At 37.8% G+C, this 13708-nt stretch overlaps 1 protein-coding gene across 1 annotated transcript; it reads left to right on the plus strand.

Annotated features, from left to right (window-relative positions):
• The first annotated feature begins 6557 nt into the window (after positions 1–6557).
• On the plus strand, positions 6558–8770 carry LOC133726212 (pentatricopeptide repeat-containing protein At3g02490, mitochondrial). The gene has a single exon (XM_062153719.1). It carries the CDS (start codon positions 6604–6606, stop codon positions 8572–8574), a length of 1971 nt encoding a protein of 656 aa, XP_062009703.1. The 5' UTR covers positions 6558–6603; the 3' UTR covers positions 8575–8770.
• Positions 8771–13708: the final 4938 nt, after the last annotated feature.

Consider the following 13708-nt stretch of genomic DNA (forward strand, 5'->3'; position numbering starts at 1 on the left):
ATAATAAGCAGAAAAGAAACTGATTGGGAGAATACTTTTTGGGAAGAAATGAAAATAAGATATGAGAAACCCATCACTCTTGGTTTCTGATTCTGGAAAAAGCAAGAGGCTTTATTGGGAGATCAATTTGGCTAAATAACATAGGGAATAAATAAAAACTCTGCTCCAGTTATTATACAGAATGCCTATATTCAGAGTGGTCGACGCATATCTTACTACATAATAAGTTGGAGGAAACAATAGAAGTGGAAAAAAAAAAAAAACAATATAATGAAACAAAACAATCAAGTCATACCAGCAAATACATACAACTGCAAATGTCCGCTGATGATCAGGAAAAAGTAAAAATAAGAATTTCACTACATCACCTCAACTGTGAATCTAAAGCAGAAGAATCACCTACAAAGCAGCAGACTCAACCACTGAATCTGTAGAGAGCTTGAAAATAATTTCAAAAGCTAAAGCAAGAATGCTGCCACTGTGGAGTTGAAATGCAACCTGAAACAGATCAATGTTAGTACAAAAACTCTGCTTTAACAATTACAAAGAATGACCAAACTTGACAGTCCTCACTACATATAATAAGATGGAAGAAACAGAACACCAGCGAAAACAAAACCCAAACATTCAAGTCCATCTGAATATACAGAAAGAGCAACAATTCACAGAAACGTCAAGTCATACCAGCAAATGGGGATCAGGGTTTCTGAATCAAACCCAAAATCATTGAGGAAACAAGTTTTAGATCCCTGAAAGGCTGAACCCTAAAGCAAGAGGCTTTATCTGGAAACAAGTATCAATAAAGCAAAACGGAAGAGGCTTTATCTGTTCGGAGATCTGGTTCGGCTTTGTTTGCTCTTCCACATCTTACGGGAAAAAACAAAAAACCCAAACGGGTGGGCAGCCCAGAGACTTGACGAGTGAGCGGGTCGGTTCCGGCCCAGAGCTGTGATCCAGTTGCCATGCTGGTCCAAGACAAAATTCGCTGATTTTTTTATTTTCTTTTAACACTAATAGTCACTCTGGTCTGACATGTTCGATACTTAATTCATTCACTTTTTAAAACATTACTTAACTCGCTGTCGTTAAATATTCCGTAGAAGCCGTTAAATTTGAGGTTATATTCGTCAATAATACCTTCTTAAAATTTGTTCTCAAACAAGAGTTTTTTTTTTCTTTCTTTCTATTTTAGTAGAAATTATTAAAAAACTATAAAAAAGAATTTCATAAAAATCTAGTAAATTAATTGGAAACATGTACGCAAGAGAAATAATAAAATTGCTCATACTCTTGCTAGAACAAGTTTGAAGATGGTACAAGCTAAAACATCTCAGGAAGTTCGGACTCCTTGGCTTCATGAAATTATTAATGTATGCTAATGGGTGTTAGACTGTTAGTACTAGGGGTTCTCTTTTGTAAACAGCTTCTCCCCAATTGATATATTATCATTTGATTTAATATAGTTCATGCTTATTCTCAAAAAAAAAAAAAAAATCTAATAAATTAAGAATTAAAAAAAAATTATTAGATTTTACTTTATAAGTTTATATTGCTTTTGGCCGGAGCGCCATGTGCAAATTCTCTTGAATTGGGGACTCTTCTCATCACGTGAAGCACCACAGTTGTGCAATAGGGTCCATAAAGTGATAAAACTAGGGGTGGCCTCGCGAGACCGAAAACTGAAAAAAACCGCACCGAAACCCGAACCGAAGCCGAACAAAACCGCACTGAACCGAAAACCGAATTACTGTTCATATTTGACAAAACGACGTCGTTTTGTTTTAGGGTTAGAGAACAACTAAACAGCCACAAGCCCTCGACCCTAGCATTTTCGCTGCCTCACTTCTCTCTGAGTCTCAGCCACTCAGCTCTCACTTCTCTCAGCCCAGCCCTCTTTTGTTTTCCTCTTCGTGGAGTCGCCATCGCAGCTACCGGAGCCCGATCACATCCTCAGCCACTCAGCTCTCAGCCTAGCCCCGACGTTTTCCTTTTCCTTTCGTCTTCCTCTTCGTGGACTCACTGTAGCCGCTACCGACAACAACAACTAAGGACCTGAGCGAGACCGATGCTCGGACTAGTGGATTGCACCCTTTTTCTTCTTCTTCTTCTTCTTCATACTCTGCATATCCGAACCGCCAGAGCCTCTTTCTCTCTCGATCTCTCTCTGTATCTGTATATATCTATAGATCTCTCTCTCTCTCTCTTTGATTCTGATTGATATTAACAGTTTTTGCTTTCTATGATTCATTTGCTTATTGATATTCATTTCCTTTCTATGATTTTTGATATTAACAGACAACAAAGACCAGCCCTACTAGCGAAGACATCAAGAACATCCTTGGTGATTCCCTTTTTTATTAAATAATTCTCAATCTGATCCTTTTCCTTTGAATTGCTGGGTATCAATGTATCATAGTTTATGTCAATTTGTGTACTCAGATTTCTAAGTCTTCAATATTTTTCTGCTTTAAGAATTAAAGCCATACAACGGGTGGACTGCCGACTTTTATTAATGTTGGGAATAGCTTTGGTGCTCCAGCAATTGTTGAAGATAATTTGTTACATCAGGTTGCTCTCTCTCTCTCTCCCTCTCTCTCTCTCTCGTTCTGTCTTCACTTGTATAGATATTTTTTTTTTCAAGCTATAGATTTCTTGTTCTTGTTTGTCTGACATATGGGCTTACTTGCAGTTGGCTCAAATTCTCAAAATGGAAAGAGAGTTGTCATGATGGAAGATGATACATGGACGCAGTTGTTTCCTAATGCGGTGTTAAATAACTCGGATATTTTTGTTTGAAAATGTCTTTATCTGGGAAGATTTTATGAACATCTCATTAGATATGATCTTGTTATGCTAGCTTATTCTTCTAATTGATTATCAAATGATACCTGGGTCATTTGAAGATGAGCAAAGTGTGGAACCGGTGCTCATCTTGAAGCAAGTGTCGAAAGCAAGGGTGCATGCAATTATGTTGATGGACTTTATATTTTTTGACCATTTCATATGGTGATGGACTTTATAAACTTTAGACTATATTTTTTTTGACCATTTCATATGTTGATGGACTTAAACTTTGGACTTTATATTTTTTGACCATTTCATATGTTAAAGATTTGAAGTTTGAATTATGAACTATGGATATGGATGATGGACTATGGAGTCTAGATTATTGTCTATTGAAGTATTAAGCATGCATTAGTAGAAAAATCTGTTTTACTAAAAAATCTGTAGAAAAATCTGTTTTACTAAAAAAAAAAAAAACGGAAATTGGGCCTAACCGTTTGGGTCGGTTCGGTTTTCGGTTTCAGCTGCTTAAAAAATTAAAACCAAACCGAACCGAGTCTAAATTCGGTTCGGTTTAGGTCCAAAACTGAACCAATCGGAACCGAACCCACCCCTATTCACTATAGACTATACCCAGTTAAAAAAAAAAAAAAAGTATACATCTAATTTTTTTTTAAGCCCAAATACTCGGGGGGACTTGAGTCCCCCCCCCCCCCCCCCCCCCCCCACCTTCTACCTAGATCCGCCAATGGTTGTGGTGGTCGTTGTTGACAATGGTGATGATCGTGTAATTGTGGTTGTGGTACGGTCGTGGTGGTCGTTTTGATCTTTTCAATTGGCTAACATGATATGATTGATAGCTTTTTTTGGTACCGATTACACAATCCCCACCTCTCATGGCAGAATTAAATCTGACTTTCGCTCGAGATACCTAGGGTTCTTAACCCAAACAACATACATATACTAGCCAAACACATCCTATGGGTGTGGATAACTACAGAAGCAGTTATTAATTTCACATAATGTGAAGAAAACTACTCTACCTTTTTTTTTTCTTTTGTTAAATTTCTTTTCTTTTTCTTTTATTTTGTGAATTGACCTCTTTGTCATTCTCAAATATTTCAGTTCAAAGGTTTTTCTTAATATTTGAGGGATAGTTTGGTAAAAAAATTCTATTTTGGTTGATAAATTCTCTTTTCTTAATAATAGTATATATATATAGGAATTTTCTCAGGTGCGGTATAGGAATTTTCTCAGGTGCGGACGTCCGTACCGAATTTTCGGTACAGATTTCCTGTTTTCGACCACTTTCCGGCCACATTTTTACATCTTAACCGTTCAGTTTTTAGGTCCTAGTGTATAGATCACCTCTATAAAATTTCAGCCAATTTGGTGATCGTTAAGGCATCCAAAACAGCATTTTACACGAATTGACCGAATCTGTCGAACCGGAACCGTTCGTATTTATAATGATAAATTGTAGTTTTGGATGCCTTAACGATCACCAAATTGGCTGAAATTTTGCAGAGCCTATACACTAGGACCTAAAAACTGAACGATTAAGATGTAAAAATGTGTCCGGAAAGTGGTCGAAAACAGGAAATCCGTACTATCCGCTCGGTACGGACGTCCGCACCTGAGACGGACTGTGTATATATATATATATAATTAACGTGGTAGACTGTTTCAATCCACGTGTATATTGGAAACAAATCAACTGATTAATAATCCCGATAGGAAGCGGAAGACTAACTTAGAACGAAATTTTGGGTTAGCAGGATATTTTTTCACATCCAGTTGTTAATAAAATACATAATGCTTATAATATGAAAAAAAAACACATATTGTACATGTATATATTATTAGCATAATTTCATCATTTTCTTTATTTGGCAAGTAAAACAGTTCATTGTATTAATGAAGGGGTTGCTAAATAGACCCAACAAATGTCTTAGTATACTCAGCTCTAATAGATTATGTTAAAATTTTCAAGTTTACCCCTTGTTGTATCCTGCAAAAATTGCAATTCAATGTGTTTGAACCCAAAATGAGCATTTTGACCTCACAAGGCGTGTCTTGGAGAAATTGAGCCAATGTCAGTGGCTCAAGCTATATATTGTCGATAAGTTCGAAATATATTATTTAGAGGCTAAATAAAGCCTACCTGCAGAATTATGGAAGATTATGCAAGCTGCAAGAAAAGGCACGCCCATGCGAATATTCATACTCCATTCAATTAAGGAATATGGCATGCACGTGGGGAAGCATTCAACTACATTTCATGGTGGCCAATAGGGAAAACCTATCATGATTCCATTAGTGCTTAAGTGTTTAAACCACCATGATTCCATTAGTGTTTAAGTGTTTAAACCACCATGATTCCATTAGTGTTTAAGTGTTTAAACCACCATGATTCCATTAGTGCTTAAGTGCTTAACCCATCATGATTTGTTTAAGGTCAACCACTATGGCTTGGTAGCCTATATATAGAGGCTACGACGAAGTTCAGACACACACAACTCATCAACTAATCTCTACGACTACTCAAGTCTTTCCAGAGCAACCCCTCTCCTTCTCTTATCGGTGACCACACTCCAGTCCCAGAATCCTCAGGAGCCGACTGTCAGTGCCACCAAACCCTCTGTCAACGTGCTTCGGTCCTAGTCTCCTCGGGAGCCGACTGTAGTACCGCGACCACAACGGTTACGGAACCAGCCAAGCAAGGGTAACGCCCTCGCAAACCAGCCAAGCTAAAGTCACGCTTTAGCAAGTTCTCCCCACTTCCCAGTGATTTTCGCCCTGCTCGATCTATGACGTCGAGTATCGATTGTGTGATTTTGAAGAAGCTCAGCAAAAGTCCTCACCACGAGGCACAAAGAATCCCGCGACGAGGTTGGTGCTCTCCTCGTCCACAATCGCTCAAAAGAAGTCAGGTCAAGGGACACCCCGACGACCGCACCCGAACGGTGCTGGCACGCCCGCGCAGAAAAGAGACTGTTGACCAGCTGCAACAAAACTGGAGCCAAACATAATGGTGGAGCAGCTAGTATTTGTGAGATATGAACGTGCCAATCTTCTCCAAACTAAGATTGTTAGAACCAATTCGCATAGAGAGACGGGGGCATCTATCCCAACATCTTAAGCACTCGTGCTTTTTCTGTATTATGAATTGTCAATTGATAAATGTAATATAATATAGATCAAACTAGCTTGTGTTGCCGAACACGGACTAGCTTGTGTTACACACTTCCACCCGATAAAGATGTTCAACGTCCCATCCAATTCCGGTAACAAACAGGCCCTCAGTTTATAAGCAAGAGGATAACTCTTGGGTGTTAAAAAAACTTTACCATTTCGTTTTGGACAATTATTAGGTTCACTCCTGGGGTGAATGAGCATATTCACCCTCTATTGCGATTAATGCATTTTAACTTTATAATTTTCTAATTCAACCATTCATGTTGCATAACATCATACAAAGATTAGTTTTGTAAAAAATCAATCAAATTGAAGACCTTTTAGTTATGCATTTCTATGAAATACATGGACGGTTCATCATAATAGTAATAAGTGTTGTTAGAACCGTCCGTTTGTTTGATTCAATTAGATAATTAAACGATTTCCTATTCAATTAATTTTTTACAGAGATGATATTTAAAGGCTAATTTAAGATATGAGTCGTTAATATTTAAATAAAAATATGTTAATCGACAATCTCTATAAACGAACCTAAGAATTGTCCGTTGGTTTTTACTAAACCCTTTGCTAAAAAACCCTGATCTATCACTCTCCTCCGCCACAAAAACCCTAATCAGAGCGATGAGACACCCATGGCAGCGTCTGCTTCTTCTCCGAGCTCACCTCCGTTCCTCGCCTCACGTGTTCTCACAGTCTTCTTACTCTCAGGTAAACTCCCAATCGAATCTCCATTCATTTTCGCTCTTCCACACTGACACTCTCCACCCAAAGCTTCCAACTTTACAGCCCATTTTCAATTACCCACTAAACCCTAGAAACCCCATTTCACGAAGCCTCTCGTCGGAGCCAGCACTTGAAACTAAAGACTCCGATCACGGGGTCATAGCTGAAATTTTCTCTAGGCCTAGGGATGAAATTGATATTAGGAAAGACTTGGAATTGAACAATGTAGAGTTTACCCATGACTTTGTTTTGAGTGTTTTGAAGAGCTTAGAATCGAGCCCTGATGTTGCGAGGAGGGTTTTCGATTGGGTTTTGTTATCTGAAGGTAAGAGATTGAGCTCGAAATCGTATAATCAGATGCTGTGTATTTTGGGTGTCAATGGGGTTGTGAAGGAGTTCTGGGAGTTGGTTTATGTTATGAAGAAGAAAGGGTATGGCGTGTCGAAATGGGTTCATGATAGGGTTTTAGAGAAATTTGAGGGGGATGGGTTGGAGAATGATGCCGAGGAATTGAGAGGGGTGTTTGCATCAGGGTCTACTGACAGTTCAGTAGCGAAGGTTTGTTCGACGGTGTGTAAGATTGTTAGAAATGAGGTGTGGAGTGATGATATTGAGAGGCAAATAAAGGAGTTGAATGTTTCATTTTCTAGTGATGTGGTTAAAATGGTGGTGGAGAATCTTAAAACAGAGCCAACAAAAGCACTGATCTTTTTTCGGTGGGTGGAGGAGGCTGGGTTGTTGAAGCATGATCAACAGACGTATAATGCAGTGGCAATGGTATTGGGAAGGACAGACTGTAGGGATAGGTTTTGGAAAGTAGTTGATGACATGAGGAGCAATGGGTGTGAACTGGAGTTGAACACGTATGATAAGGTTTTAGAGAGGTTTTGTAAGAGGGGGGAACTGAAAGATGCTGTGGACTTGTATGAGTTCGCAATGGCTGGTAAAAAAAAGCCTCCGGTGGCTTGTTGTACTTTCCTGTTGAAGAAAATAGTGGTTGGTAAGGAGCTGGACATGGGTTTATTTTCGAGGGTTGTGAGGATTTATACAGAGAGTGGGAATGCCTTGACAAATTCAATGCTCAATGCAGTCCTCAAGTCTTTGATCAGTGTTGGTAGACTTGGAGAGTGCAATAAGGTTTTCAAAGTAATGGAGGAAGGTGGGCTTGTAGCTAGTGCTGGTTTACAGAGTATAATTGCATTCAGGCTTGGTAGTGCTGGTAAAGAGGATGAGGCAAGTGACTTCATTAATATTATGCAAGCGTCTGGCACTGATCTGAATTACAAGGCATGGTCGTCCTTGATTGAGGGATATTGTGTAGCTGGTGATCTTGAGAAGGCCTCAGATTGTTTCCAAAAGATGATTGAAAGGGAGGGGGTTGCCTCTGCAGGTTCTGCTTTTGAATTGGTAGTCAATGCATATTGCAGAAAGAACAGGGCAACTGATGCATACAAGTTTGTCTCTGATTTGGTCAGTAAAAGGCAGCTCAAGCCATGGCAGACCACATACAAACTGTTGATTAGCAAGTTATTGGCTCAGGGTGAATTTAGAAACGCTCTGCATATTCTGGGTCTGATGAAAAATGATCGATTTCCTCCTTTTATTGATCCATTCATTAAGCATGTATCAAAGTCTGGAACTGGTGATGACACTATAGCTTTTCTGAAGATGATGGCTTCAAAGGAATTTCCATCCACCATTGTGTTTCTCCGAGTATTTGAAGCCTATTTTAAGGCTGGACGGCGTAGCGAAGCACAAGATTTCCTTTCAAAATGCCCGGGCTACATTCGTAATCATGCTGATGTACTGAACCTATTCTGTCCTGGAAAATCTGGAGAAGGTGCTGCAACCAAAGTTGTTGCTGCTTAGGCTTTGTTAGATTGTATTTTTTGTATTGTATTGCATGAGTTTGATGCACCAGAGTTGCACTTGTTCTAAAATTTTGATTTGAATATCACCTTTGCTGCTCTACCGATATTAATGATTATTGGAGGACAATCAACTTTGGTTTGGATATTGTCCTTGCCACTCTGTTGGTAAAATAAATTTTACCCACTCTTTCATATGCTTTGGTGTTTCTTTTCCTTAGTGAATGACATTTCAAGTGTGATGAATAACCAGATTGCTGATGGAATAATACAGATCTAATGTGCTGCAGTGGTCTAGTGTAAGATCCTCTTTGGGTCTATTCATGTTGAATGCTTGCCTTGTATGATAGCTCTTTAGTGAGTTGCCTACAATTTCGACAAGTGCTTTATAGAAAAGATAGAAACACATTTAAATAGGAAGCTTTTAGTCCTCTTATAAGTGGTTGCTGGAGAAGGATTCATTCACTGTGGGAAATTTTATACAGGTTCAGGGAATCAGGAGTAAGATCTCTAGTTTTTCTGAGTTATCTAATAACATATCTCCTTGAACCTGGTGTAAGATTACAAGAATTGAATCAGTTTCGGTTCAAGTTTTTCCAGATATATGGTGTGGGTTGGTGCGGTGCGGTGCTTGTCCACAGTTACAACTGAGTTGATTTCAACTAATCTTCCTTCCACATTTCTTGGTATCAGGCTTCATCGAATACTGAGCTGCAGTTTTGGTTCAACTTGTTATGCATTTTGAGCATGATTAGTTGTTTGGATCATGTTCTTGATTCGCCTTTCGCTTAGAGTATTGTTCAACTCCAATAATTATAATTTTTTTTTTTTTTTTTTTTATCGAGATCACACTGTTCTTCAAAGGTTTCTTATGCTCAGAGACTAATCCGTGCCGGGGGATCATGTCAGAACGCTTCCTCCCCCCTGACCACCAAGGATATATTGGGATTTAACTCCAATAAGTTAAGGACAGAATTACTGATCACTTCTTTCCTTGTCCTTTCTCTTTTGTTATAAGCACTTGAGCTATCTACTGCTTGTACCGGAGTACCCTCCAATACAAACAGACATTGAGCAAACTTTGTTACACATTTTGATTGTGTTGATATTATTATAAATTTGACAGTGTCTTGGTTATGGCGTCGATTCCTGGATGCTGAGTAATACTTACCAACATTCTTGACAAGGTTAAACATTCCACTCTGTCATGTTTGCAATTACTGTGGTCATATTATGGATTCCTTGGCATAATGCGAAAATGATGTATGACAGAGGTTTACTTTAACCTTATTTGCTAAGACTTTAACAGTAAAACTGTAAAATCAATCTGGCCATCGACGCTGGTCGGGTATAATTCATTAGTTACTCTGCCTAATTTGTCTTCGATCTGTTCTTAATCTTCTTGTTTAGCTCAACATCATGTTAAAATTCCCTCTTTTCATTTTCGATTATGTGATATCATACATCTGCTGCTTTCTTTTTGTTTCTTTTGGACTGCAGATTCATTTGCAGAATTCTCTGTTGCGTTATCTTTTGTAGTTCTCATTGCTGAGTTGGTCAAGTCTAGCAAAAGAGGTTTTCTCAGTTGAGGGCAGGCATGCCAATCTGGTGGCCAAAATGTTAGAATAAGACTTTTCAATGAGCAAAACGTGATGAGAGTGACTAAACATTTGTGTGAGTTATCAGCATATGTGTAATTAGTACTTTTGCAGTTTATCTTCAGGAAAATATGAGAAATTATGTTGTTGGAGTTTGCTCTTAGAAACTTTCAACATCTGGTTTGGTCTGGAATGCAGGAAAGAACCAAGACAAGTGATATTCTTACAGACAGTGGGACAAAATGGCATCATGTCGATATGATTAGTAGCTATTACTTCCCCACATTCACGTTTGTGTTTTGCATCAAGTTGTATGGATGAGGGGACCAGAATGATAAACATTTCCTTCTTCGATCTGCAGAATGGAGCCAAGACTCCGGTAAAAGAGGCGGCAGGTAAGGACTAAGGAGGGGGGAGAATTGGCTCGATTTTCTTATTTTAACTGTTTCCTTTACAAAGAACAAGTACGTGCTCAACAACCAAATTTTTCTAGGCATTACCCCAAATGCATCAACCTTCTTAACACGCAAGAACAAGATTGTAACGGGTTGTATGCATCCGTTTAAGAATATCTGATCGTTTATATTGCGAAGTTTGGAGTCTGCTGAATGCATAATCTGATATGCTAATAATCCAAGGTTTAAACCTTAAATCTCATTATAAGTTCCACTTTAGAAGAGTCGGCAATGGTAAGTAACTTAGAACAAAGTGAGCAGTAACTCTTTTGGAGGGCAAATTTTCCCACCCAAAAAACGAAAAAGAAGCCAAGGTGGGGTTAAAGTGTTTAACCATGATTGATTAACAGTTTACACGGTTATAAAGTGTAAGAAAGAAAAGCATGGGCAAATAGACAGAATAATTTTGGTGAAAAAGGAAAAAAAGAAAACTGGGGGATCACTGATGAACGTGTAAAGATGATGTTAAAGCATCATCTCTATCAGCCTATTACAAATAACAAGTAGAGAAGATGGGACATGGTGTTCCCTCAAACCAAGCTTTCTCTAATCTATTTGGTACCATGATTGATTGTGTTTCGTCCTGTGAACATGTTAATCACTTTGGATTTCTTGTGAATGATTGTCCCCACTTCACATTTTCTTGAAGAGATGACCTGCCAGAGCCTAGAGAGTTTAGAGAAGTACTTCAGTCCAGATGAAAATAATTATTTCGTCAGAATTGAGAGGGTGACGTAAGAAATCTAGACGACAATGCAAAAATTGTCGTGGGTACGCACAACGCCTGCTATATAAATTTTGGGGTATCGAATTCCATTTGCTGCCATGGGCCATAACTTTCGTCTCTTGGTTTCGGTGTTGGCTTAGTAGACTACTTTCGCCGGTGGTGAATCACTGTCTATTTCACAATTTTTGAAAATTACGAGGAAATGCTAAAAGAAAGAATATGTTTTGTAGATGAGTGGTCTTTGAAGAAATTGAATTGTTACGAGAATGAGATTATAACACTGATGCATGTAAGAAAAAAATAATTAATTAAAATGAGAATATTGCTAGCATTATATGTTCAATCAAGAAATTTACGTATTAGATTAATTCCAATTTTTATAAAAGGTGGTGCGACTTAGTTTACTTCTTTAAATGAACAAGAAGGGTTAACAAAAATTTATGACAAGAATCGAGAAATTATACAGTGGCAATTAAAAATTTGAAAATGAGAGGAACAAAGAAGATCAGCTTATCACAAGTAGAAAGTAGAAACATTTGATGGCCCTTCTTAATGGGAGTCATTATTGTAGTAAGAGGGCCCTAAGCTTCCTACTTAAGGCCACACAAAAGATGCCCACTGTCCCTTAAAAGCTCTTTTGATACCTACACGACATTATTACCATTATTCTCCAGAATATATACAACCTTATTAAGATATTTGTAACACTTATGATACGATCCACCAGTAATTGGACGTTTAGGGATCATTAATACAAGCGTGAAAGAAACATTGTGTAATTGTCATCATTTAATTTACCATTGGATTCTATAGCTTAGTTAGAAAGGGAAGGGGAAAATAATGATAATAAGCCAAGGCAAAGGGTAGTGGGTATCAGATTTTACTGTCAAAAGTACCAAGGTTTTGTGATTGCCAGATATAATGGAGACAAGATGGGGTCTAAAACTTGTGATCTTAACTTGTTTCGCTCTGTAATGTCATACACTCAATGGCATAGACTATAGCCAAAGTTTGACAGCATGTGTGTCTGTACTTGGTTTGTTCAACAAAGGGATGGAGAAGAAGGGGATTGGGATTGATTCTATTCAACCTCCATCACTAACTAGTGGAGGAGCAATTATTTCCTACTCATTTGGCTACTGCCCTACTACTCTCATTTTAATTTAACAAAAAAAGAGAAAGAAAACACAGAAAACATAACACAAAGACTATAATTGAGTAGCAGTCTCATGTTTCATTTGATATAATATATTTTAAGAAGTGAAATACTACACTTTATATTTTATTTTTTAGTTATTTTTATTTTTATTTTTAGTAACTTAGTTTTAGGTACGTAGTATATTGGTTTGAGGAATTCGGACATGCTTGGTTTTTCTTTATCACTTAAATGAGGTGAAAAATTATGATTTCTGACTCCATCTTAATAAATATTAACGAATCTCTTCATTTAACACAATCAGCAAAACAGTTATAATGTGAAACGGCTTAAATGAATTTATCTCAAACACAAAATGTGACTTGATTGTGACCCTGCATGGAATCGCCAACATTAAAATCTAGAGCTGATTTTCTTTATCATGCAAAATAATGGAACACATCTTCTTCAATCAGCATCACACACCCAAATGCCCATTGCATGCCAAAATATATTCAAGTATGTCCTTTGATCGTCGCTCGAATCCTTTTCTCTCTTTATGTAAATGAAATTAGGTGTCACTGATGCTGGCTAGGGTAACTAGTGGGTGATGTTACAGCACATATATGAAAGTTTCATATTATCACATCTGATGATGCCAAATCACACGTTCTGGTGCACTTGTCTTGTTTCCTTGGGCTATTCCTTGCATCGCTATGATACTCCATAGACATTGTAACACATTATGTCATTGTCAATTTTCTTAAAAGAAAAAGGAGAAAGAGGCATAAGATGGAGCCAAAGAATGGGTTAAAGTTTTATCTTTGGTTAATTATTGGATTGAAAATCTGTGGTTTTATGGTCTTGAGTAAGTAAGAATCTACTTATGGGCATTTCCCTTTTTGGGGGGGTTGAGGTTGATGTGAAGAAAGGGACAATAATGCGTAGCTGCCCTTAAACTTAAACCTTCATTGTTCTGTACTTCTGTTTGGTCAATTTCCATTTCTTGTTGTCTACAGCATGTTTGGTTATTTGATCTCATGGTGAGACTTGATTAATTAATTATCGGCTATCAAATCTCGAAATTCACGTCCCAAAATCCTATCCAAGGCCTAGCTTAGAAAATTTATTGAATTTAATTTTAATTTATAGTTAAACTATGTCCTAGAAATTTATGAACTCGACGATCATGAGTGAAATGAAGTCTTGGGCTACAAGAT

The sequence above is a fragment of the Rosa rugosa genome, chromosome 1 (assembly GCF_958449725.1).
Source record: "Rosa rugosa chromosome 1, drRosRugo1.1, whole genome shotgun sequence".
Lineage (NCBI taxonomy): Eukaryota > Viridiplantae > Streptophyta > Magnoliopsida > Rosales > Rosaceae > Rosa > Rosa rugosa.

Excerpts from the sequence above, each read along its gene's own strand:
- LOC133726212 (XM_062153719.1), top strand. The coding sequence starts at position 6,604 with ATGAGACACCCATGGCAGCGTCTGCTTCTTCTCCGAGCTCACCTCCGT.